Source organism: Dipodomys ordii, unplaced genomic scaffold (genome assembly GCF_000151885.1).
Source record: "Dipodomys ordii isolate 6190 unplaced genomic scaffold, Dord_2.0 Scaffold64, whole genome shotgun sequence".
NCBI classification, from domain to species: Eukaryota; Metazoa; Chordata; class Mammalia; order Rodentia; family Heteromyidae; genus Dipodomys; species Dipodomys ordii.
In genome coordinates this window covers 6,329,802-6,356,694 of record NW_012267280.1, presented here as the reverse complement: position 1 = coordinate 6,356,694, position 26,893 = coordinate 6,329,802, and the positions used below count along the sequence as shown (strand labels likewise).

General features: G+C 57.0%; 1 protein-coding gene across 1 annotated transcript in view; it reads left to right on the top strand.

Annotated features, from left to right (window-relative positions):
* The first annotated feature begins 633 nt into the window (after positions 1 to 633).
* Positions 634 to 26,893, top strand: part of Mcf2l (MCF.2 cell line derived transforming sequence-like) — a 47,114-nt gene continuing 20,854 nt past the window's right edge. Inside the window, exons 1-10 of the mRNA XM_013022926.1 lie at positions 634 to 714; positions 3,705 to 3,819; positions 9,673 to 9,763; positions 15,889 to 16,008; positions 18,681 to 18,797; positions 19,319 to 19,468; positions 20,297 to 20,421; positions 21,565 to 21,679; positions 25,832 to 25,951; positions 26,311 to 26,502. Of these exons, the coding sequence (XP_012878380.1) occupies positions 639 to 714; positions 3,705 to 3,819; positions 9,673 to 9,763; positions 15,889 to 16,008; positions 18,681 to 18,797; positions 19,319 to 19,468; positions 20,297 to 20,421; positions 21,565 to 21,679; positions 25,832 to 25,951; positions 26,311 to 26,502 (1,221 nt within the window). The 5' untranslated portion in view covers positions 634 to 638. The remainder of the gene's footprint in view (positions 715 to 3,704; positions 3,820 to 9,672; positions 9,764 to 15,888; positions 16,009 to 18,680; positions 18,798 to 19,318; positions 19,469 to 20,296; positions 20,422 to 21,564; positions 21,680 to 25,831; positions 25,952 to 26,310; positions 26,503 to 26,893) is intronic.

The window sequence follows — 26,893 nt, the reverse complement described above, 5'->3', positions numbered from 1 at the left end:
CTGGGGTTGGGGTGGGGCGGCAGGTGTCCTTGCCGGCCAGCACACCATTGATAGGCAACAGGTGAGAGCACAAGTGGTCTGGATGTCTGCCAGGACTAGGTGGGGAGCAGAGCAGGAGCTTGTTTACTTCATGAGTCAGGCCTAGCCCTTCCCCCCCCTTCTCCCTCCTCCTCCTGTCCCTCCCCCTCCCTCCCCCTCCTTTCCTTCCTCCTCCCTTTTTCCCCTCCTTTCCTTCTTCCTCCTGTCCCTCCTCCTCCTTTCCCTCCTCCTCCTCCTTTCCCTCCCCCTCTTCTTCCTCCCTTCCTTTCCTTCCTCCTCCTTTCCCTCCCCCTCCTTTCCCTTCCTCCTCTGTTCCCTCCCTCCTCCTTCCCCGACTTCCATCTGTCACTCTGTTTCTTTGCCTCCTCTCTCCATCATACACACATTTTAACCATTGATGGTGGCTCTGTGCTGGGAGAAACAGAAAGCTTGCTCCCATTGGAACCTGAAATACCTTTTTCCAGCACGTGACCTGACTGCCGCTCCCGGTGTTTGTGGCGCTGCTGGCCAGGCCAGTCCCTGTCCCCCGGGCCCTACCTGTGGGTGTGGGCGCGGCTTCCTGCGGTGACGGTGCCTCTGCTCTTCCTGCAGATGAAATCATGCACCAGGACATCGTCCCGCTCTGCGCGGCCGACATCCAGGAGCAGCTGAAGAAGCGCTTCGCTTACCTGTCCGGTGAGTTTGGGAGGCCGGGAAGGCTGGGGGAAGGGGCAGCCTCTGTGCAGGGACCTGGCACTGCCTGGGCTATCCTGGGACGGCACACCTCCCGGGGCTGAACTAGTCTCACAAGGCCTTCCAGACTGCTCCCAGCCACTGCCTGGGGAGAAGCCGGTAGCACGGCCACCCTGGCCACCCTGTCGTTACAGGAAGGGTGGCCAGGCGTCAGGGCCCCGTCTATCTCCTCTGCTCATAACACAACACCCCAGGCTGGGTGAGTCATCTGGAGCTAGATCGCGGTGCACACGCCTATAATCCCAACTCCTCAGGAGGTAGAGATGGAAGGATCTTGAGTTCAAAGCCAACAAAATTAGTGAGGACCCCCCCCTTTTTAAAAAAGTAAAATAGAAATAAAACAGCTAAGGGGCATACATAGCTCAAGTGGTAGAGTACTTGCTTAGCAAGTGTGATTGCCAGTAGCACAGAGAGAGACAGAGACAAAAACAGAGCACATGAGAGCCCAGGTCTCAAGAGGATGAGGTCAGAACCGCCTTGGGTTGAGGGCTGAGCAGCCAAAGCTTGTGAAGATGCTACGGTCCACCACCCCATCTCCCTCCTAGCCTCCCACCACCCCTTGCCACCCACATGCCCCAGCCTTGGGCCACTGGCTCCCACATTAACTGTGAGCTGCCCTGCCCTGTGGGCTGTATGTACCTGCGGTCGGCCCCACTGTATGCATCTCTCCTTGGCATTCAGAAAACACCAGCCTGGAGTGTCAAGGTCCTTGTCAGAAGAGATCAAGGTTCAGGTCAGTCACAGCTTTCCTCAGTGGGCCTACCACATCAGCTACTCCTGCAGGACGGGCTCTCCCTGCACAACAGACTCCAGACACCGAGTCGCACAGTGGATTCCTCCTCTGGCTGCTCAGATCCTGAGCTGGTGCCCCTCACTGCTCCACAGCCTGTCCATGCCAGGGTGCCTATTCATGCCAGAGTGCTGTCCATGCCAGAGTGCCTATCTACTGCTTTATGCTGCTGCCCTCCAGAGGGCGCCCTGGGGTTTGAGAGGCCTAAGATGAAGCATCTCAGTGCTTACTGGTGCAGGCTTCTGCCTTTCATTTTCACCTCACCTAGCCCGCCCGCAAGGCAATGTCCCTGCCACTCCCAGCACCTGGACCTATAGCAGTGCTATCAGTTCAAGAGCTGGGCCCTTCCGATCTGGGTGGGGCCGGGCCTCACACCAGCCTGGAGCTGGTGACTCTGGGAGGCCAAGGAGGCCCTGATGAGCCCACTCTCGGCCTGTGGAGTGGGCCACCTCCCCTCTGGGGGCTCCTGTGCCTCTACCCTGCATGAAGCCGCTGCCCACGCTTCTCTCAACACCTGCCAGTGTCTGCAGCCTTATCTGCTTGGCTTCCTGCTCGGCTCTTTCCCATATGATAGTAAGGTTATGAGTAGTTGAACTGCAGTTCTTTCCAAATGTGTCCTGAGAGCCCTAAGGCCTCCTCCCTGCCTCCAGCACCTCTCTGGAAGTCACAGCAGTTGCTTCAGCCCATGCGCCTCACAAGGCAAGACCCATCGGAGCCACTCAGAGTCAGCCAGGCCCTGGGGCCTCAGAGAGGCCCAGGTGCACCCGTCATCTGGGGCCAGCCTGCCCGCCCAGCGTCACATCCGAGGCTCCGGCACCACCCATGTGGTCTGGTTCCGGGTCCCCCGGAGCAGCCTAGAACCAGGGCAAAGGCCTGGCTGTGGCCATGATGGACTTAGATGGTGGTAGGGTAGCCCGAGGAGCAGCTGTACTCTAGAATGTTCCCACAGGATGGATCCTGGGCTTGCAGGGGACGCGCTCATTGGGCATTGCACTGGGTGTGAGCAGAGCAAGCCCTTCCCATTCCCACGCCACGTCAGAGAGCCACACGGTCACACTCGCATAGCTATGCCATTGCAGCAGGTGGAGAAGAGTGTGTTCCCGTGGTGCGTTCCCCTGGCGCAGTCCGTGGCAGGGAGAGACAGGGTCCAGGCCACATGGGCTCCTCCGTGGCCTGACTCCGTGGCAGGGACTCACACACCTTGGAATTGCTATGGGAGCAGCTGTAGCCTGCGGTCAGCTTGCCGCCCACACAGGAACGCAGTGGACATGGAGCCGGCTGCACCACATTCCCAGTGAGTCCTGTCAGAAAGCAAAGGGCAGGCGTGGCCACCCCCCCTTCCCCAGGCTTGCTGGCCTCTTCTGGTACCGTCCTCCTGCCCTTCATGAATGAAAAGTTGTCTCCTAGCGCCACATGAAGCTGAGCCATGGCAGGTCCAATCCCCAAAGGGCTGTTAACTGGGACAGATCGGACAATGGACAAAGCTTTCAGTCTGTCTGCAGCAGGGACCTGGCCTTTCTTTTGAGCAGCAAGAATTCAAGATGATGAAGGATGGTTGAGAACCGAAGACAGCTCTGCTCAGCGCCACAAGGAACACATCTTAAGTCAGGACAGGGCCGGAAGGCCAAGAGCCTCCGAGGCAGTAGACAGAGCATGGCTTCTCAGAAGGGACACTTCCAGCCTGTGGCCCTGACTGGGATTAAGAGTTGGGGGACAGATGTCCTGTTTGAGGGTCACTAAATATTCCTTCTGTACATGTGCAGTTTTTTTCATAGATAATACAAGTCAGGTGCCAGTGACTCCTGTCTATAATCCTAGCTACTCAGGAAGCTGAGATCTGAGAATCACTTGTTGGAAGCCAGCCTGGGCAGGAAAGTCCATGAGACTCTTATCTCTACTAAGCTACCAGAAAAGCCAGAAGTGGATCTGTGGCTCTAGTGGTAGAATGCCAGTCTTAAGTGAGAAAGCTAAGGGACAGTGCCCAGGCTGAGTTCAAGCCCCAGTACTTGTGTGCATACATGCATACACACACACACATAAAAGAAAATACAGAACCATGTGAGCCAGCCTTAGTTTCATTGACAGGGTACCGCCTTTGTGGCTGGGCAGGAGACCCTGCTGAGTTTCCATCATGTCTCCCCAGGTGGGCGGGGCCAGGACGGCAGCCCAGTCATCACATTCCCTGACTACCCAGCCTTCAGCGAGATCCCGGACAAGGAGTTCCAGAATGTCATGACCTACCTCACCAGCATCCCCAGGTACGTGCCGAGAAGCCCAGAGCTGCTGTGGCCATGGCTGCATGTGCTCGCTGTGTCGAGGAAGCCACGTGCAGGCTTTGGGGGCGTCGAGGAAGCCGCATGCGGGCTTCGGGGGGTGGCAGCACTCCGTTGGGCAGGGGGCGTGGTCGGAGGATTTGGGAGCCTGTCTGACCACTTGTCTGGCTCAGCCCTGGGGGGTACGCTTCACCCTGGCTGTGCATTTCTAGCGGAATCATCCGTGGCCTTGTATGTGTAAGGGCCAAGAGTGTTAAGTGAGCAGCAGCGTGTGTGCCAGGCCTCTTGCTAGGCCCACGCTGAAACAGAAAGTTCTACGCTGTGTCCTGCCTCCTTCTGCAGGAGCTGAGGGCTGGGGGACATCAGGTCTCCCCCCCCACCAAGGTGCAGGGGAACACAGCATCCCTGAGGTTCAGGTTGCTCTCTGTCCAGCAGCAGTTCACCAAGTCCTTCAGCTGTGTACCTGGCTCTTTCTGAGGATGCAGGATGCCCCACTGTGCACCTCCTGCTGCAGGGGCCCCGTGGACCACGCCTGGCTGAGCATGGCTATGGTGAGGGCCGGCGCTGGACTAGCTGGGCTTCCACAGTCCTGGGTGGGGACAGGCGGTCCTTGGCGGAGCTGGGTCCGGGGCTGTCGGTTCCCTCCTTTGCTGTGTGCTGGCGGCGCTCCCGCCAGGGCCTCGTGAAGTGCGCAGCTGGGCAGAGATCTCTCGTCACCGCTGGCTTTACTGGCTGTGCCTCCCCCAGGTCATCATAGACTTTGACATCAGCTACCTGCACCAGTTTTCTACTCAGAGTCCAGTGCTCCTGAGCACTCGGGGCCCCAGGGCCCAGCACCGTGGTGACCCCTTCGCATGAGATTCCATCCTGTGCCTGCCGAAGTCACATCCTTCTGAAGCCACTTCCTCCTGTGTCACCTCCGCATCCCCCATCACCTCCCCACTCCCGTCACCTCCCCACCCCCATCACCTCCCCGCCCCCATCACCTCCCCATCCCCCGTCACCTCCCTACCCCCATCACCTTCCCACCCCCATCACCTCCCCATCCCCATCACCTCCCCATCCCCCATCACCTCCCCATCCCCATCACCTCCCCATCCCCCATCACCTCCCCACCCCATCATCTTTCCATCCCCTGTCACCTCCCCCTGTCACCTCCCCGTTTCCCCTCCCCTGTCACCTCCTCATCCCCATCACCTCCCCATCCCCCATCACCTCCCCACCTCCATGACCTCTCCACTCCATCCCCTGTCACCTCCCTGTATCTCCCCCCACTCACCTCCCCCCCCATCTCCTCCTCATCCCCATCACCTCCTCGTCCTGTGTCACCTCCCCTCCCCTGTCACCTCCTCATCCATTGTTCCCATCATCTCCCATCACCTCCATGCATCCTGATACCTACTAATCTCGAGGGTGAACGGTGCAGTTGAAATTCCTCCCAGAGCTGGCCTGCTTCTGTCCACACATGACCAGGGCTGTCCTGTGGCCATCGCGGTTTGTGACATGCCACAGCAACAGCCCCACATTCTTCATGCAAAGCCAAGACCAGGGACTGTCCAGGGTGCTGGCCCTGCCGAAGGCGTATCGCCTTTAGTTGTGAGGAAGTACCTCGAAGTAGAGGCCACAGCTTGGATACCCTCAGAGGAACAGACAGCGGCTCAGGCACCCTAGGAGGTAGGGGCCGCAGCTGGGGTTTCCCTCAGAGGTGGGGGCCGCAGCTGAAGTTTCCCAAGAGGTCGGGGCCGTAGCTCGGGTTTCCCAAGAGGCAGGGGCCGCAGCTCGGGTTTTCCTAGGAGATAGGGGCCGCAGCTCAGGTTTTCCTAGGATGTAGAGGCTGCAGCTCAGGCACCTTTTCCTCCCAGCCCTGTTACAGCACCCAGCTTGCCATGTTACCCAGTCATCCCACGGGGGCTGGGCACCCCCCTCCTCCAGGTGTGAACTGGATGAGGAGCAGAGGGCGTCTGGAGCTTGAGCTTGATCTTGCAGATGCAGAGCAGTCACTGGGGCGGAGGCCCTGGGGTGAGGTTCTGCAAACCCTTGGAGGAGCTGCTGGGTGAGGCAGAGCAGACTTCACCTGGGGCTTCAGAGCTACAGAGCAGGCCTGGCTCCAGGCCTCTGCAGCTGTGGCCTCTAGGTGAGGCAGGGGAGGCGGGGCATCCCCTGTCTGTTGGTTTCTTCACCCAAGCTCATGAGTAGCTGGTCTTGTAACCTGGGCAGGTGGAGCCTGTCAAGCCTCAGGAGGGGACGGAGCAAATTGCTCCGAGGGGCTTTGGCCAGACGGGGGTGGGGGAGGTGGTCGGATAGAGGTCAAGGGAACCAGGCCGGCTGAGCCACTGCCTGCCCATCCACCTACTCCCCGTCCGCCTACAGCCAGGGCTGTATCTGGCGGGGTGTGTGTCTCTCTGGCCAGTTCAAGCAGCAAGGTCTCTTAATTCCCTGCTCTCCTCTAAAGTTACAGAGGAGGGAAACTGAGCCCAGTCCTGCCCTGAGGCTGAGGGTTTCATTTGATCTCCTTCCTGGGAAATTCTCTTCCTCCTCCCTTTGTCCCCAAGGAGGGATGAGGTGGTATTTCATGCCTGTGTGGTGTCTGAAGACCTCTGCACCCTCCACACACATGCATGCACATATGCATGCTCACATACATACTCATACACATACAAGCTTAAATGTACACACATGCATGAATGCCCACATGCATGCCCATATACATACATGAACATGCGCATATGCACGCTCACATCATACACATATATAAATGTACGCATGCACACATGCATGGATACCCACATGCACACTCACATACACGTTCATACACATACATGCATGAACACATGCATACATGCTCACTCATACACATGCATAAGCACACACGCTCACATACATACATGAACACAATGCACACACACATGCTCATACACATGCACACATTCACAGACATACCTGAGCACATGCATGCACATGCACACGCACACACACTCTGGGACTCAAACCCCTACCTGACACCCCAAATTGGAGGTCCTGGGAGTGGCTGGGGCAGTACCTGCAGAGGGGAGCCTGGGAGATGTCTGCCCTGAGCTCAGTATGAGTAAGTTCTGCTCCTCCCACCCCTCCCACCTGAGGAGACCCCCCTCCCCAGCCTGGTGTGCCCCAGAGGTCTCCAATAGCCTTCATCCTGCTCCCTCCGCCTCTTGCCTGATGGTCACCCCATGTGGAGATTCCTAGCCCTCCTCCCCCCCAGAGCCAGCCAGAGGCCCAGGAGAAAACAACACCCAGGAAGATGGCCCCACAGCCTTGGGACCTGCCCAGGACTCAGCCACGCCCTGTGTGCACTGTGCCTGCACACTGCCCCGTCTGTGTAGTAGGCAGCAATGCCTGGCAGGCTGGGGGCCTGGCATCAGAGATAACGCCCGGCTGCCAACCCTGCCTATGGCCTGTGGTTTTGCATGCTCACCACAAGAGGGCATGATTTGTCAGACTGCCCTTCAGAGACTAAACCTGCCTGTGCCTCTGCCCTGCTCCAGAGCCTCACCTGTGGTTTTGTTTCAAATTGTTCCTTCAGCTAATCAGCCGGGGCCTCGCGTCTGCACCTGTGGGCAGAAAAGAGCTTTGTGGGGGATGCAGACAGAGTGGGGGTGAGGCTGTGACCCGCCATCATCACAGCCAGGCTGTGCGGCTCATGGAACCTTGACGGCATAGGTGGGCGTTCACCGTGGAGCAGAACATAGCTGTGCTGTGGTTATTCCAGTGTGTCCAGAGCGGGAATCGGAGGCGGTTCTCAGCTGTGTCCCTGCAGGGCAGCCTCTGAGGGCCTGTGTCCCACAGGGAGTGGGTGTCTGCCCGTCCATCTTGTCCTCATGGGGGTGGGGTGGCTTTTAGCAGACCTCACGGGGGCCTTTGAGGGCATTTCTCAAGATCACAAGTTTTTTGGTGATAGTGGTGGTGGTAGTGGTCTTGGGGCATGAACTCAGGTCCTGGGTGCTGTCCCTGAGCTTTTTTGTTCAAGGCTAGCATTCTACCACTTTGAGCCACAGCGCCACTTCCAGTTTGCTGGTGGTTAATTGGTGATAATAATCTCGCAGACATTACTGCTTGGGCTGGCTTTGAACCACAATCCTCAGATCTCAGCCTCTTGGGTAGCTAGGATGACAGGTGTGAGCCACTAGCACCTGGCTAGAGCACAAATTTTGTACTGAAAATTTACTACTGGGCCCATTGGTCTGAAGCATGTATAATGCCAGCCAGTCTTTCTGGGCCTCTCCTCTGTCACTATAGGGAGAGACGGGGTTTGGCTTCCTGACCAAGTCCCCCAAAGGCATCCCGGTGCACCTCCTTCAGTGCCGTATGGTGGGGAGTTCTGAAGGGGGCGGCGGGCACGAGGGAGGGGCCAGGGTCCTGCTGACCGCAGTCTCCAGAGGCTCCAGGACGTCGCAGTTGCAGGCTGTGTATCTGGAGATCAGGTGATGCTGCAGAGTGCGTTTGGAGGTTTCTGCCTCTACAGGGTTTGCGGTCCACATAGATGCTGCGATCCGGTGGCCTTGTCCATCTTGCACTGAGCCATGAACCATGTGACCCAGGTCAAGACAGCAGGGTGGGAGTCGCTCACAAAAGTAGTCAAGTCCCTCATGGGGCCACTGAGAAAGGGCCCGTGCACCTCAGGGCTTCAGGCTCTGAGCTCAGGGCTCCTGCAGTGCAGCCCAGAGCAGGGGACAGCGCTCTTCTGTGTCTACCTCTCTTCGGAGCAGCTCAGCTGGACAAAGCAGATCTGCAGTCCTGCTGAGCAGTTGGAGGCAGGAGGCTATTTGGAGTAAAAGCTCAGATTTATGTGTGCATTTACCTGGAAGTATGTTTGCTGTTCTTGAGCCAACTTACCGTCCACACGTGAAATCCTCCATTCTCCGGTGCATGGTGTAACGTGTCATTGCTGAGTGTGCTCTGAGCGCCCCTTGCTGTTAAACCAGAGGATCCTCGTTATAAAGTCACAGCCTCACGGACTGCACAAATGATGACGTCCGTAGAATCCTGACTTCCCCTTAACCCAGAAACGGCTCGCTTGGGCACTTTCTCAGGTTTAGAGCCAGGGCTTCTGCTGGCCGGTCCGCCTCCCTCCGGTGGTGATTGGCTGGTGATGGCAGCTGCTGGCACCACATGATTGGCTTGGATGTGAAACTCCCCAGCGGGATGCACACTTCCCTCTCCCACCCTGTGACTCAGGCTGGGGCTGAGCTGCGAAGCGGAGGGAGAGGAGGTTACACAACGGCGAGATGCTGGCCTGGCTCTGCCACCAACGTTGCTGCTGCCAAGAAGCGCTCATGTCCCACTCCCCACGGAGGCTCGGGAGCCTGAAGATGCCTTGGGGATTTTCTTCCCAAGTTGTAGCAATGCCACCAGAAGAGATTTTTTGATGCAGCTGAACAGGGAGGGAGAGCACAGATGCTGGGACTTGCGTGATGTGTGGGTCCTAGGATTGTTTCGGAGGGCTTAGTCAGCTGACCACGAAGGAAAGGGAAATCGTGGAATATACTACCCCACTCCCTTACCCCCCTCCCCCCCCTCCCGCGTGTGACTGGAATGATGGGCCTGCCTGACCGGGGACTTGATGTGGCTGGTGGCAGGCTGAGCAGGAGCAACATGCCCATCCCTGCCCTCTTTTAGCCAAGAGTGAGTCGTGGCAGCCTTGCGATGGGGCTGCCCAGGGCCCTGGCCACGCTGCCGTCCGCCGAGGCCCCTCCCTGGCGTGCATTCTGATTTGCAGTGCAGGATGGCGTGGGCTTGCAGGATCGCGCTGTAACGTGGAAGCCTGGCTTCCTGAGCTGACGGCAGCCTTTCTCTTCGTTTCAGCTTGCAAGATGCTGGGATCGGATTCATCCTGGTCATAGACCGAAGGCAGGACAAATGGACTTCCGTGAAGGCGTCGGTCCTTCGCATAGCCGTAAGTGCCTCCCAGTCCTGGCGGTGGCGAGTGCTGGCTCCTCTCCCCTAGGCCCTGCAGTTTGTGTCCTGCTGTTTCTGCCTGGAGGTGGCCAGCTGGGGTCCAGCTCAGAATGGGCCGAGCCCTGAACCCACAGGGGCTCTGAGCTGCTGGCCATGTGTGCATATGTGCATGTGTGTGTGCACGCGAGTGCATGTGTGTGTGTGTGTGTGTGCATGGTGTGTTCTCATGTGGGTACTCTCAAAGAGTCTGTTCTAATTTGTGTCCTCTCTTAAATGGAGCATAAAAGTTCTGAGCAGACGCTGTGTGTTAGTCTTCAGGCTGGAGATGGAAATTACTGGACAGCTCTTTCTAAGCGACCCTTTCCTTTCCACATTCGTTCGGGCTACTTTGTCTTTAGATTTGCGAGCAGATGCCCAGGCCTTCCTTAGAGACCGCCCCCCCCCCCGTGCACCCTGGGCCCTGGGGCTGCGGCAGGGTGGGCAAGCCCCCGGGGCTGCTGTTTTTAGCCTGCAGTAATCATTTCAGAGGAGCGAGAAGGAGCTGGCAGAAATCTTATTTTCGGAAGTCTCTCCCCTCCCACCCACAACTACATGGTGCGCTTCTTGTGAACTGAGCTCTCCACACCCCCTCTCCTGCCTGCCAGCCGAGGCCTTGCAGCTGCCAAGGACCCAGCGCTGCGTTATCCACAGCAGAGGCGGGTGCATCACTGTTCTCTGCCCGCCAGACGCCCCGTCTCAGGGGCCTCCCCATCACCCCAGCCATCCTCAGGTCCCAGCCGCTCGGAGGCTCAGGTCCTGCTCTGCAGGCTCCTGGTCTCATCCTGAAGGAGAATGAAGGGCTGCACGTCCACTCTGACGCTCCCAGCCCACCTGCAGGGCTTGGCCCGGCACCTCTGTGTGGTTCTGTGGGGCGTGCCCCATCCGCAACCCCCACCAAGCCCTCCCAGGCCTCATCCATCCAAACGCCTCCCAGCACTTGACGGGCTCAAAAAAGGCAGGTCTAGCCAGGTGCTGGTGGTTCACGCCTGTAATCCTAGCTACTCAGGAGGCTGAGATCTGAGGATCATGGTTCAAAGCCAGCCGGGGCAGGAGAGACCGTAAGACTCTTATCTCCAATAAACCACCAGAAAACCGGAAGTGGTACTGTGGCTCAAGTGGTAGAGCACTTGCCTTAAGCTGAAGAGTTGAGGGACAGCGCCCAGGCCCAGAGTTCAAGCCCCACGACCAACCAAAAAAAAAAAAAAAAAAAGGCAGGTCTAGCCACCACATAGCCGCCACCCACAGGACCACATGCCTGGCCCTGCAGTCCATCCAGTCAGTCTCTTCTAGTGCACGTACACACACACACACCACACACACACCACACATACACATCAGTGTTTCAACCCAGATAATTTTCACATGCAATGTAGAGAATATCTGTGTATGATTCCAGGGGACTGGACAGCCACATTTCCCTCAGAGGGCCAGCCGTTCCTTGGTGCACACCCGAGGGTCCCGGTGGGGTATAAAGGAATAGCCACCCTGGCTTGTCAGCTTCACGCTCAGGCCCTAAGGACTCCCACATAGATGCCCTCCATGGAAGGCTGTCCCAAGGCACAGACCTGGAAGCCACAGAAGCGGGGGTCCCCTGGACCCCAGGGAGGGCCTGGGGGTTCTCGGGTCCCCAGGGAGGTGTAGGGGTCCTCTGGTCTCCAGGGAGGGTCTGGGGGTCCCCTGGCCTCCTGACACACAGGTCTTCAGTGAGCTGCACTGACGTCATTCTTAAGATTCCCACTATTCTTAGCCGCACACATCCCGCCTCGTGCTCTTTTCTCTACGGATGTCTTCAGCTTGGCTTGGAATAGAAAAGTAAAACATGGGCGGAGCCGAGACCCAGTGTTCCCCAAGTCAGCCCTGTGGGCCGCCAGGAATGGAGCCCGTTCCTGGTCTGACTGTGGGCGGAGGATGAGGTGTGTGCCTGGTCTGAACCAAGGGCACAGGTGGAGGTGACAAGGCCCAGAGCAGAGAACGAGGTGCCTCCCTCCTCCAGGAGCGGGCTTGGAGCTCACATGCCCCTGCAGGGCTGTCCCCATGGGACACCGGAGTGCCTGTTGTCCGCTGCTCCTGCTCCATGGTATGTGCGTTGTGACCTCTCCCGTTCTACCGTCTGTGTTCACATTCACATTTTGAATGGAGAAGCCTACACCCAATTCCATCTGTGCTCTAGAATCTTCAGCTCCAGGAAATCGAATGTAAAGTACTGTCTTGTGGGCTGGGGCCGGACTCCACTTTACTCTCAGGCCAGTGCAGTTCATGTGCAGAGAGACACAGGCTGGAGCAGAGCAGAGCATGGTGAGCAGAGCACCACTGTGGTGAACGCCACGGCTGGTCTCCTGCCTGAGGACCGGGTACAGTGCTCCAAGGCTGAGATGGCAGCAGGGGCGGAGCAGCTGGTAGCTGTGGCATGGGAGCCAACTCTGGAAGGCTTCTCAGCAAACTGGAAGCCGGGCAGAAAGGGCAGGCTCCTGGCAGAGGGAATGGGTTTTTCCCGGAGCACAAGGCATAGGCACCAGCCAGAGAGGGTAGCCAGTGAAGGACCCCAAGTTGTCCTGTTGAGCACAGGCCACTGGGACAGGGTGGTGGTACCACAGCCCTCCCTGAAGAGGGGACCCTCAGAAGGGCAGGGAGCTGACCTTCAGGGAGCCTGGGACCGGGCCCAATCCCCAGACTCTCCTCTAGAGGTCGCCTCTCCTCATTTTCAGTGTGTCAGGGCCACACTCGTGCGCCCCACAGGCCTGCTCCCCACGTTCTTCTGCCCCGTGGTTCCAATGGAGAGAGCGATGGCCACTTCACCCGGGCCATAGGGTGCGAAATACACCTTGGGGGTCTTCCTGGGGCTTCGTCCTGTGTCCTTGTGGCCGTGCCGGCCCACTGACAATGCTTCTCAGACTCCTTGCTGCAACAGGAGAGCTGCGACAGGCCCACCCAACGTAGGCACTGCCGGCCAGTGTCTCCCATTCAGACCCAGAGGTGGTCTCTGTCTTCACCCTGAGACTCAGCTTTCAAATGAAATTTTGTTCGCCGTTGGCTACTTTCAGACAAAAGTGACTGGTCAGGTCCTGGCTGCTGTATTTAATATTAAATAGACAACATTAAAGTATTAGTTAGATGACAGGCCCGTGGGTGTGGCTTTGAACCTTAAGAAAAGTGACTGGGGCTTGAGGAGGGTTTTAAATTTTGGCCAGCTCAGTCGGAGCTGAGGAGAGCCGGGTGGGCTGCAGCTTCCCGGAAGGCTGCCGGAAGGGCAGTTTCCTTCAGTAGGGTCACAGAGGCCAATGTGGAAGTGTCCTCAGCCTCTGACTCAGCAAGATTGTGTTCTCCTGACCAAGGAGCCACCTGCGAGTCAGCGGGTACACTGCACAGTGGTACACTCGACAGTGGTACACTGGACAGAGGGTACACTGGACAGCGGGTACATTGGACAGCGGTACACTGGACAGAGGGTACACTGGACAGAGGGTATGCTGGACAGAGGGTACACTGGACAGAGGGTACACTGGACAGTGTGTATACTGGACAACAGTACACTGGACAGCGGTACACTGGATGGTGGGTACACCTGACAGTGGTACACTGGACAGTGGGTACAACAGACAGCAGGTACGCTGGACAGTGGTACACTGGAAAATAATACACCGGACAATGGGCACACTGGACAGTGGGTACAGTGGACAGTTGGTACACCGGACAGCTGTACACTGGACAGAGAATAAACTGGACAGCAGTACACCAGACAGAGGGTTTACTGTACAGCAGTACACTGGGTAGAGGGTACACAGGACAGTGGTACACTAAACAATGGTACACTGGACAGAGGGTACACTGGACAGCGGTACACTGGATAGAGGATAAACTGGACAGCAGTATACCAGACAGAGGGTATACCAGACAGCAGTACACTGGACAGAGGGTACACTGGGCAGTGGTACACTGGACAATGATACACTGGACAGAAGGTACACTGGACAGTGGTAAACTGGACAGAGGATAAACTGGACAGTAGTACACCAGACAGAGGGCATACCAGACAGCAGTACACTGGACAGAGGGTACACTGGGCAGTGGTACACTGGACAATGGTACACTGGACAGAGGGTACACTGGGCAGTGGTACACTGGACAATGGTACACTGGACAGAGGGTACACTGGACAGCGGTACACTGGATAGAGGGTACACTGGACAGCAGTACACCAGACAGAGGGTACACTGGACAGCGGTACACTGGACAGAGGGTACACCAGACAGCGGTACATCGGACAGAGGGTACACTGGACAGAGGTGCACTGGACAGAGGTACACTGGACAGAGGTGCACTGGACAGAGGTGCACTGGACAGAGGGTACACTGGACAGAGGGTACACTGGACAGAGGGTACACTAGACAGCGGTTCACTGGACAGTGTTACACTGGACAGCAGTACACCGGACAGAGGGTAAACCAGACAGGGCACACCGGACAGCAGTACACTGGACAGCGGGTACACTAGACAGGGTACACTAGACAGTGGTACACTGGACAGTGGGTACACTAGCATCGTGTGCATCGGGCATTGTGTGTGCTGGGCATCATGGGCACCAGGCATCGTGGGCACTGGGCACTAGGTGCACTAGCTACCAGCACAGGTGTGGTCACTGGTGGCACTTCCTCCTGTTCTCCCCCAGGGCATCCTGGTCATAGACGTGGGTATCCCTGCAGGTGGAGATAGGCATGAGTGTGGGCTGGGTCTCTCTCTGGGGTCTAGGGGTCCCTGGGTCACTTCAGCGCAGCCTCTGGGTCTGTGGATGGAGCAGATGAGCTGGAGGATGCAGCCTGCCTAGAGGGGCCAGGATAGCTCCCAGCTCTCTCCTTCCCTAACCAGGAAAAGCCCCACCCAGCACCACTGCCCATGCCATGTTGAGGGTTTTATGAGCACTGATGCAGCACTGTCCCCTTCTAGAGCAAAGCCAGTGTCCACTGCCCTGGTGGGAGGTCATCCATCCAGGCCAGGCCGCTGTCTACTGCCCTTGAGTTGGCTTGAGTTGCAGATGGGTCAGCTGTCTTCCTGGCAGTCAACTGCAGGTCCACTGCCCTGAGAGCAGGTCAGCCACAGGTCAGCTGCAGGGCTGTGTCCTCTGCCTAGGATTCAGGTCAGCTGCAGGTTAGTATCCACTGCCCTGAGAGCAGCCGGCTACCAGTCACATGCCTGCTTGGCCCTTAGCTGTCACATCTGATCCGGCGTCAGGGCTCGGCCACTGTCCTGCCTCTCCTATTTAGGAGCTTTTCACCTGATGATACAGAAGTCAGACTCAGGTCTGTCTCTGGGTCTGGGTCTCCCTGGACCCCACCAGCTGAGTGTGGCTGGGCTTTGGAGCAGCCCCATGAGTACCACCCTGTGGGGCTGTCCCAGGTCCACACTAGACACCAAGCATGCCTGGAGACACTCCTTCTTTTCCAGACAGGGGGAACACAGGTTCAGCTTGGTCTCCATTTTGAAGATGGAGAAACTGAGGCACATAGGAGTCAGGTAACTAGGGTCACACCCCTTCTAAGTAGGTCGAGCAGTGACCAAACGCGCGTGTGGCTACTCAAGGGCCAAGGGTGGCGCTGCGGGCGGCTTGGCTTGCTTTTCTGTTTCAGACACTACAGAGATGGCTGTTTAGCTTTTTTGTGGTTGTTTCACAAGTCTGTTAGTGTCAGAGTACCCCAGACATGGCGGCAAAACATCCGTTCTCCTGCGAGTTCTTGGGGGCAGAGGGCCGAGGCTGGGCTTCGGAGGCTGATGGCCAAGAACCTGGGGTATTGCTCTGCTTGTGGAAACAGCCCCCTGTGTGTCCGTGGATTCATACACGTGCTTTTAAGTGCATGTGTGCATCCAGGCTTCCTTCTGGTACAGCCCGCCCTGGGTCAGGGCCAGGGTCCGCCCCATGACCTCATGTGCTTGGTTTACTGACCCAAGAGAAGACACCCCTCCAAATGAGGGTTGTCTTCCAACCCATGACAGCTTTTTACAAAGCAGCGGGGCAGCAGCGCAGCAGTGCGGCGGGGCAGCTCTGCGTCTTCAGGCTGGGATGTGTGTGCCACGGGCTCTTCTTTCTCACAGGCAGCGTTCCCAGCAAACCTGCAGCTGGTCCTGGTTCTCCGGCCCACGGGATTTTTCCAGAGGACTCTGTCAGACATCGCCTTCAAGTTCAATAGAGATGACTTTAAGATGAAGGTTCCGGTGAGTGTGCCTCCTACCGCGCCAGTGGCGGGACTGAACCTCACTGCATTTTTGGCCCACTGTGACTATCAGAATTCTCTAAGTAATCCCCGTGCCTCCGCCACAGAGCAAACCCCCAGGCCTCGTGGGAGGATGAGCCTCCTCACGGCTCCGTGCCCCACCTCCCCACCCCGCCTCACCCCAGGCTGCGTGGTGGCCCAGGGCTGGGCCCTGTGGGGCCGCTCTAGAGTCACAGGGCATTTTTGCTCCAAGCCTCGGCCTTGCCAGAGCCCCACAAAAAAAGGAAGGTGTGGGAGGAGGGCGTGGGCAGCCCCAGGCCATGGAGGGAGCCCCCGGCCACCCCTGGTCATGGATGGACTGGGGCCTGGAACAGCCCAGAGAGCCCTAACTCCTCCCTGTGACTTCAGCCAGCACAGGGCAGCCCGTCCCTGCCTGTGTAGCTTAGCTCTGTGTGCTTTAAAATCGGAGGCTTTTTAAAGTCTTGGAAGCCTACGCAATCCAGAGACTGCACAGCCTGGCCTTTAGCCTGTGTGACAGCTCTCCTGGACTCAGGGCAAGCTACCATGAGTTCATTTCCTCCTCATGAAAAGGAGGGGAACAGGGACCACACCCGGCCCCATGGAATTACCACCCGTGCTACCCAGATGGCTTCTGGAAATCAAACCTTCTGGAAGTAACCGCCACCCTCCAGGCTGTGACTGCTCTCAGAATCTGGCCACAGCCTTTGACCTTCACAAAGCTGCTGCCACCCCCTCCCACGCTGCCGTCCCCTGCCCAGACAAACAGAGGCCCTCTCTGAGCAGCTCAGTGAGGACATGTTCCCTCAGACCACATCAGGTCATTCTAGAATTACAGAGGAACATGCTGTTAGACAGTGTCAGTGTCTTTCTCAGATGCTGTGTGCAGCCTTGGTGCTGGGGAGAACAGCCAGGGGGCATGTGCATAGCCCTGGCAGCCAACACTGAGGCACGGGCGCCAAGGGAAGTGACCACTTGCCTGGATTGCTCAGCCCAAACCTCTGGAAGCTTGCAAATTTATTATTTGTTTTTTTTGGGGGGGTTCGGTTGTGGGGCCTGAACTCTGGGCCTGGGTGCTGTCCCTCAGCTCTTCAGCTCAAGGCTAGCGCTCTACCAGTTGAGCCATAGCACCACTTCTGGCTTTTCTCTTTTTGCTTATGTGGTGCTGAGGAATCGAACCCAGGGCCTCATACATGCAAGGCAAGCGCTCTACCACTGAGCCACCTTCCCAACCCCTTATAATAATAATAATAATAATAATTATTATTGTCAGTCATGGGGCTTGAACTCTGGGCCTGGGGGCTGTCCCTCAGCTCTTTAGCTTGAGGCAAGTGCCCTACCACTTGAGCCACAGCACCACTTCTGGTTTTCTGAGTGGTTAATTGGAGATTAGAGTCTCAAGGACTTTCCAGCTTGGGCTGGCTTTCAACTGCCATCCTCAGATCTCAGCCTCCTGAGTAGCTAGGATTATAGGTGTGAGCCACTGGTGCTTAGCACATATTATATTTTATTTGATGAACAAGGAGTGGAATCATCCCTATGACTGTTTCAAGTTGCAGTGAGAATCTGGCTTTTGTGTTTGTGCTTGTGTCAGTCCTGGGGCTTGAATTCAGGGCTAGGTCACTGTCCCCGAGCTTCTATTGCTCAAAGCATTTGAGCCACCACTCTACTTCTGGCTTTCTGCTGGTTAATTGGAGATGGACTTTCCTGCCCAGGCTGGCTTCAAATCATCATCCTCAGATCTCAGCCTCCTGAGTAGCTACGATGACAGGCATGAGCCACCTTTGCCTGGTAATCTAACATTTGTTAGAGCGGACAGCATACTCCACTCTGGCTCTCGGCATCAGCCTGCTTACAGGCACTGCTGAGTGATTCCTTGCTGTGTGGCCACCCACATGGGAAAGCCACGGGAGCCTTCCCCGGAGCCACAGCCAGCTTGTCTCCAGGCGCCGGCAGACGTCTCCCAGGCAGAGTTGTCCTTGTGGGAATCCCTGCTCTAACACAGTGCTCAATAATACATGGCTGCTATCAAGTAGCACGGGCCTGGCCTCGGGCCCTCAGGACCTGATAGCTTTCAAAGCCGTCCATTCTTCCCCTAAAGCTCAGTGGCATCCTGGCTTCACAAAGGGCAGGAGAAATGCAGAGCGGAGAAGGTGCAGTGTGGGAGGAGCTGGCGTGGCCCTGCCCGGACGGGTCCCGAGTACACCTTTCAGGAAGTACTGGTTGCAACAAACACAGGGGCCTGGCTTTGTGGCTGCTAAGAGTGACTTCCTGTGAGGAGGATGCACCATTCCCTGCAAGGGCTGTGACAGCGCTGTCTTCTGCCCAGGCCACGCCGTGCATTTTGCATCAGAGCTCCCCTCCTGAGAGGGGTGCATGTACCCACTGGGGCATCCCTGCTGGCCAGGCTCTCTGCCCTGGCTTCCCTGTGTGCCCTCGGGCCAGCATCGGCCCTCAGCTATGCCTCATGAGGCCTGTGCTACCATGTGTGCCCAGTGTACCAACGAGAGATCCAGTCCTGGGGTCAGCCAGCCCGGAGGGCCAGAGCCACGGTGGTGTCACCAGCCATGCCATCCACCGTCCCTTGGTGTCCAGTCCTTCAGGACACAGCCTTCCCACTCCCCGGTTGTGCTGATGCCGGTCCTGTCCCCTCAGGTCATAATGCTAAGCTCAGTACCAGAGCTGCATGGCTACATCGATAAGTCCCAGCTGACCGAGGACCTCGGGGGGACCCTGTCCTACTGCCACTCCAGGTGGCTGTGCCACCGCACGGTGAGTGCCTGGGTCTCTGTGCTGTGCCCTGGCTGGGGCATGGTTAGCCCAGCAGGCCATTGCCTGCTCGGAAAGCTTGCTCGATTCGCTGGAGTTTCCTCCCCACGATGAGGCGATGGTCTCAATAGACCTTAGTCAGTGTAAAGAAATAGCCGGAAGAAATAGTCATAAGTTTGGGCGTGGCTTTGTCTTGTCCTTGGAGACAAAACTGTGTTGTTCAAGCCGGCACTTCCTTAACAAGGAGGGACACAGGCAGACAGACAGACAGACAGAATGACTCCCATGCTGGGGAGATTTGTAAATCTGATGGTACATTCCTGACGAGGTGTGAGTCCACGGTCATAAGAAGGCATTTCCTTGCACACGTGTGTGTGCTGCCCTGCTGGTGCTCCCTGCATGCGTATGTGCTGCCTTGCTTGGCGGCTCCCCTTTCTGAGGACTGTCGCGGTGGTGGAGGCTTTCAGGGTGGTGGCAGCGGCGGCGGGGTGAGCAGGCTCTGACCCTGCTCTGCTCCTCCCAAGGCCATCGAAAGCTTCGCCCTCATGGTGAAGCGGACGGCGCAGATGCTGCAGACCTTCGGGACCGAGCTGGCCGAGACCGAGCTGCCCAATGATGTGCAGTCGACCGGGGCGGTGCTGCGTGCCCACACGGAGAAGAAGGGCAAAGCGAAGGTAAGTGCCGGTTCCTGGGGGTACAGCTGGCCCCCGCCTGCCGGTGCCAGACGGGGGTAGGGTGGGGCGGGAGGGAGCGGCAACTGAGCACAGTGTTGGACCAGCCTGGGGACGTGGGCATTTCAGATCTGCCTTCTCACACCGTGAGAGCCAGCTCTGAACCCCATAAAACACAGTGCACATCTGCGGGTGGCTAGTACGGCCCCGGTGCAGAGCGGCTCTGAGACCTCGGTGCCTGCATTGAGCCAGGGCTGCGCGGCGTGGCTCGCCCTGAGACCGGGTGGCGCCCTGGCAGCTATGGTGTAGGCGGCTGTCATTTCGGGGCCAGGTTCTCTCACTAGTCATCATGACAGGCGAGGCTGAACTTCCTGTTTAATCCTCTCATGCTCACTTTCCCGGATACAGGCCGAGTTGCTCGCATTGCTGGTCAGCAATGTGGCTGGCTTTGAAGAGGGGGGTGTCCAGATGGCTGGCACTGGCCAGGCCTCTGAGGACCGTGCCCAGCCTCTGCCAGTTGCCCCACCCCCACCCCCGTGAGGCAAGGCTGGCTGCAGGTGGGCAGGAGAAGAGCTGGTTTCTGGTTTCCTTTTTACCTAATCCTTCGCCCCAGGCGATGGTAACCCTAGATCTGCCCCACCACCAGGAGCGAGCACCTGACAGCTGCTCTCCTCACCACGTCTAAGTGCAAGCAGGCTCATGATGGAGAGATGGTTTTGCACCCATCACGCACAATGCATCCGGGCACGCCAGACCACTGGGAGCCTGGACTGGGAGCCGCTGCGGGCCACCCGCCACGGGCTGAGGTACAAGGCTGCGTTGTCTCCGCAGGAGGACCTGCAGCTGGCGCTGAAGGAGGGGAATAACATCCTGGCGAGCCTCAGGGAGCCGCTGGCCGGGAGCACGGTGCTCAGCGTGAACCAGGACCAGCTGGATAGCCAGGCCACAGTGCAGAGGTGAGGCCCGGTCCTGCTGCCCATGCACCCCAGAGGCTCTCAGGCAAGGGAGTGGCAGCCAGTGCAGCAGGGGCACCATGGTGGCTCCTCTGAGTGCAGAGCGGGGTCCCCGGCGCACAGCCTCCAGGCTGAGATGTCCGGCCGGGTGGGGATGGAAAGGCACTGCAGGCCGTGGAGCTCCTGCAGGCTGAGTGAGCAGGAAAGCAATCAGGAGCCTGTGGCTCCAGCCTGGTTTGGAGGTGTAGGTTGGACTGTGGTTGTACAGGTGGAGCTGGTACCAGTCTCTCTTGAGTCTCCACCCTCTCAACAGAGCATAGGACAAAGCACTGCACACTTAGGGTCAGCAGGTGCCCGGGACTTGGGGGCGTCCTACCCTCCAGGACAGGTGGGCACTGTCCATGTTCCCACACGAGGGGGCAGGCTCATGGCGCCTACGCAGAGCCTTGCCCAGTGGCTCGGTGGCTGGCCAGGCCTGCTTGCCTGGCTGTTTGGTGGACTTCTCCTGCCTGGCCACACACACAGGCGTGTGTCCCCGGACCATGGGGGCGGGGCATGCGTGCCAGGGGCACAGAATGGGCGTGTGGTTAAGTGGTGCCCATCCTGGCCCACGAGGAGAAGGTTTGCCTGCTCCGTGGTGGGGACCTGGCCAGGGCCCCAAGTCTTCCTCATCTGCCACACGGAGCCTGCCCAAGCCCAGCCTGTGGGGTGCCGGGGGTGGGGGTGTCTGGGAGCCATGCTGGCACTGGGTAAACAGAGCAGCAGGGGTGAGGCGGTACTGGCCAGCATGAATCCAGGCCTCCCCGTGGCAGCCGCAGCTCTGCCCTGACCCAGGGCTGTGAACAGGAACCTGGGCTTGCCCTGGCCGACCTTCAAGAAGGAATGGAGGCTGCTCCACCCATGACAGGAAAGGAGGACAGGGCTGGGTTTTGTCAGAAGTGCCTGTCCTTCATATCCCAGGGTCCATGGGTCCCACCTGCACACCCCAAGCATGGAGTCCTTAGGGGGCTGGTGGAGCTGAGCCCTGCCCCACCCAGGTGCTGGGAGATGCTGTCCAGGGGCCCTGCCACACCCAGGTGCTGGCAGGCGCTGTCCATGGGGGCCTGACCCACCCAGGTGCTGTCTACTCACTACTGACTCTCCCAGGCTCCTGGCACAGCTGAATGACACTGAGGCTGCCTTCGACGAGTTCTGGGCCAAGCATCAGCAGAAGCTGGAGCAGTGCCTGCAGCTGCGGCATTTTGAACAGGGTTTCCGGGAGGTGAGTGGGGAGTGCAGGGGTGGAGGACGTGGGGCCGTGCACCATGCTATCTATGTGTGGCACACATCAAAATGCCAGCATGGGGGTGGCCAGGGACCAAGGAAGGCTGCTGGGAGCAGGTCACCCTTTGGTGAAACTCGCAGACAAGCACAGATGCCCGCACACGAGTAAGGACTGACCCCAGGTTCCCCGGTCCCCGGTGGTCACTAACCACAGAGCAGCCACCATACCATGTCTGCCGTCGCGGTGGTGGATGGGATGTCCACCCCACCAGAACCTCTGGGTGCCCTTAGCAGCCAGCTGCTTAGCTCTTGGAGATCACTGTCTGTCACTACCTCCTGCCATTTTGAGAACACTGTGTGTGGGGCACAGCGTGTGAGCTGGGGGACTGGCTCTCAGCATTGGTCACTGGTGGCAGTGGGTAGCTGTGCTTCCCTCCTTCTTACAACAGGGTGGTACTGTGGTACAGCAGATCCCCCACAACCATCTGCCCACTGAACCACACTGGCGTCTTTCCGGGGTCCCCTGGACACCATGGTCAGGGCTGCTGGGAACATTTTGTTCATGTGTCCGTGTGGATGGTCACTGAGCAGATAGAATCACACATTTGCCGGTTCTCGTGGCATGACCAGCACCGTGCAGGTCTACACACGTTTGTCAGTTCACGTGGCGTGACCAGCACCTGTATAGATCACCACACATTTATTTAATCAGTGTTGTGTAGTTTCCAGTGGATGATTACAACAGGTCACGTTTGATTTACTTTATCCCATTTTTTTTGTGTATGTGCCGGGCCTTGGACTTGAACTCAGGATCTCACACTCTGACCTGGCTTTGTTTTGTACAAGGCTGGCCCTTTACCATTTGAGCCACTCCATTTCTAGCTTTTTGCTGTTTAGAGATGAATCTTGCAGACTTTTCTGCCTGGGCTGGCTTCAAATCTGGATCCTCAGATCTCAGCCTCCTGAATAGCTAGGATTGTAGATGTGAGCCACTGATGCCCAGCTAAGTATCCTATTTTTAAAAAAGAAATTGAAGCGGTGTATTTGTAACTTTAGTGTCCATGTATCCATTGCTAAATGTAGAAATAAGTTAATGCCTGTATATTCATGCTGCCTTGTGTAACCTTACTGAACACGTTTATCCTAGTATTCTGTTGGGGTTTTACACACTGATGATCAAGCCTTGCACAAAAGGGCTGACTTCTCCCCTTCTGCCATAGGTGTCCCATTTATTTCTCTTCTCCCTTATTACCCTGGTGACAGCTGCACCATTTGAACAAGGTGCTGGCAGGTGGGCGTCCTCGGTTCTCCCCTCTCAGGGGAGAGCTTAGGCCTCTGGCCACCAGGCAGCAGGGGTGCGACAAGGATTTGTTTGTTTGTTTGGCAGTACTGGCATTTGAATTCAGGGCCTCCTATTTGCTGGGCAGGCACTCTACTATTGAGCCACCCCTCCAGCCCTGCTGAAGGGTTTTGGTAGGTATTATTTTTTAATCAACCTCAGTTTTTCTCCAGTCCTGTTTCTCTGGGAGATTTTAAAAGCCTAAGAGGCTGTTTATTTCCAGCAAATGCCTTTTCTGCATTGATTGGTATAACTGTGGTTTTTCCGTTTGGATGTGCTGATGTGGCAGGTGATACAGATTGGTGCTCATAGTCTGGACCAGCTGTGTGTCTCTGAAATAACTCGGTCATGGTGTTTAGTTATTTTAATAACTTGCTCGATTCTACTTGATAATGGTTTGTTAGCAGTCTTTGCATCTGTGTTCAGGGAGGGACGCTGGCCTGTAGTTTTCTTTCCTTTTCTGGTTTTGGTGATGTTAGCTTCATAAAGTAAATGAGTGATGTTCCCTGTGCCCGCCTTCTGGAAGTTGCATGCTGTGGTTCTGCTTCCTCTTCAAACGCTTGGTAGGCTACTCCAAGAAATCCACCTGGTCCTGGGGGGCTTTTTAAAGTACAAATCCAGCATCTCCATCAGTTCTAGGGCTGCTGAAATTACCTGTTTCACACAGAGCAAGAAGTGGCAGTGTGACTTGAAGAGCCGGTCCCCTCTGTCTAAGCCGTGGGAGTCCTGTGTCCAGACTCCCTTCTGATCTGGCTTTCGCCTTTCTCTCCCCCGCATGCTCTGCAGTCATAGTCCTGGTCCCACTGTGGACACTGGTGATTCGCCACTTCCCTCTTCCTCTTCTGTGGTTGGAGGTCCATCACTGCTCCTCTTTTCAGAGAAACAACTCTGCTTTGTTGATTGTCTCATCACTGTCTGTTTTCAATTTGATTGCCTTCTGGTTTTATCTCTATTGTTCTGGATTTGTTTTAGTGTTTTCCTGGGTTCTTGAGGCAGAGCTTACATTATTTACTAGAGAAAATTCTTTTTTCCTAATAATATAAATATGTATATATATATACACATGCATACACACACACACACATATATATGGAATGCTATGAATTTTCCTCATGCCACTCCTTTAGCTGCATCATCAAAATTTTGATACTTGTATTTTCATTTAATTCATTTTCCCTGAACTTCCTCTTGATGGGTAATGTGTGTGGTTTCCAAGTGTCCACAGATTTTTCTTGTTACCTTTCTATTCCTGACTTCAGGCTGGAGTCATTGTGACCAGAGAACAAATACAGTTCTCATGTTTCATTTCTGAACTAGGGGTTCATCTCATACCTCAGGATGCATTCTGACTGGGAACATTTCCCCAGGTCTGGGGTGGAGGGTGCTCTGCTGTGTATGACGCCCTCTGAAAACACCGTCACACTGGGCTAGGTTCTGGTACTGAGCTCTGAATCTTGGCTGTAATTGGTCTACATCACAGAGACCCTAAGTCAAAGTGCAGGTGTGCTGGTCTCTCTCTCCCCGCTTCGCCTGGCTCAGGGTGCATGCTTCCAAGCTCTGTTGGGCACACACACATAGGATCCCCGTCACATGGTGTCCCTGCTTGTCTCTGTGACCCCCAGTGTTACAGAGTCTTCCTCATTGTTCACCCAGCCCCTCCTGCTCTCCTGCCAGTGGCTATGTTCTCATCCATTGCCTTCCACCTGCGGACACTATTGCTTGAACGAGGTGCACTCAGCTGGCCATGCTGCTCTCCAGTCCTCTCTGCAATGCTGTCCTTCACTGGGTGGATTCCATGGCTCACAGTCAGAGCACTGGGTGGATTCCATGGCTCACAGTCAGAGCACTGGGTGGATTCCATGGCTCATAGTCCGATCACTGGTGGATTCTGAGGCTCACAGTCCGATCACTGGTGGATTCTGAGGCTCACAGAGCGCTGGTGGGTTTCATGGCTCACAGTCAGAATGCTAGTGGATTCTGTGGCTCATGGTCAGAGCACTGGTGGATTCCATGGCTCACAGTCAGAGTGCTGGTGGATTCCATGGCCCACGATCAGAGCACAAGTGGATTCTGTGGCTCATGGCCAGGTATTACAGGTGGATTCCGTGGCTCTCAGTCAGAGAAGTGGTGGGTTCCGTGGCTCAGTCAGAGCTCTAGTGGATTCCGTGGCTCACAGTCAGAGCACTTACAGGTCCATGAGGACTTAAGATGGTCTCCTGGTTTTATATTTTCTGTTTGTGGTGTTTCTGCTTTTTTTGTTTCCTTTTTCCTGCTTTCCTGGGGTCGCCTAGTCATTTTCTGGAATTTCGTTTGTGGTGTTGGAGTTTGGTCTTGTGCGGCTCTTTCTTGTGCAGTTGTCCTGCATACCATTCCATACTTCCCAGATGGACAGCATCAATTACTGAGTGCCTACGACGTGCATCTGTATCTAATTCTTCTGCGTGCCTTTAGAGCCATGTTGGCATAATTTCACTTCGAGCACAACATCTATACGATGAAAACTTGTCTTCCTTTGGGTACCAGAACTATGAGACATGAGAGATTTTTCCATCCCAGAGGAAGTGAGCCCTCTGCTGCCCCCAACAGAGGGGACGGGCCGGCCCTGGGTGCGGCCCACCACGTCCCTCCAGCACAGTGGCAGGCTGGACAGAGAAGAGTGGGCGTCAGGGGTCTGAGGCCGGGCCCATGCCTGGGTTCTCGGCCCAGTGTGCTCCCCAGCGCCTCCTCCCTTTGCAGGCTGCCTCCTCTGTGCTCAGCCTGGGCGTCCTGTGCCAGGCGTGGAGGTTCTGAGATGCCCTTCCTCCACTGCAGGTCAAAGCTGCCTTGGACACAGTGTCCCAGAAGATAGCCACCTTCACCGACGTTGGCAACAGCCTGGCACATGTGCACCACCTGGTGAAGGACCTGGACAGCTTCGAGGCCAAGTCCAGTGTGAGAGGGGTTTGTGGGTGGAGGGCTAGCGCCAAGCCATCACCAGAGGGCCCTGTACCCCCTGCTGTCAGCCACCTGATCAGAGGTCCCCAGGGCCGCCAAGGTGTGTCGCAGGCAGGCGCCCCCCCCCCGGGTCCACGCACACCCCAGGCACGTGCCCTGCAGTCCGTAGTTCCTCTTCCATGCACGTAAAGTATCAACTGATTTGCAAGAACAGTGCTCCTCAAGGCCAGGCCGCCCGGGGCCTTGGCCCTAAGGTGGCTCCAGGATTTGGTGGCCCCAGCTCTGGGACAGGAATCCCTCGGGGGTGGGCCAAAGTGAGCCGTGCTGACCTTTCTGTGGGTGGCTGTGTCTTGCAGGCGGCTGTGGACAGGGCCCGAGCTCTGTCCCTTGAGGGCCAGCAGCTCATTGAGAACAAGCACTACGCCGTGGACTCCATTCAGCCCAAGTGCCAGGAGCTTCAGCACCTCTGCGACCACTTTGCCGCCGAGATCAGCAGGAGGAGAGAGCTGCTGAGCAAGTCCCTGGAGCTGCACAGCCTCCTGGAGATGGTAGGGGCCTGCCCGCACACCTGTCCACCCACTGACCTCCCACCTGTCCACCCACTGCCAACACACCTGTTTGCCCGCTGCCCACACACCTGTCCACCCACTGACCTCATGTGTCTACCCGCTATCCGCACACCTGTCCACCTGCTGATCTCATCTCTTCACCCGCTGCCTGAACATCTGTCCACCTGCTCCCCACATACCTCTCCACTCGCTGACCTCAGACCAGTCCACCTGCTGTCCACATACCTGTCCACCCACTGACCGCACCTGTCAACCTGCTGCCTGCAAACCCATCCACCTGCTGCCCACACATCTGCCCACCTACTGCCTGCAAACCTGTCCACTCACTGACCTCAGACATGTCCACCTGCTGGCCGCACACCTGTCCACC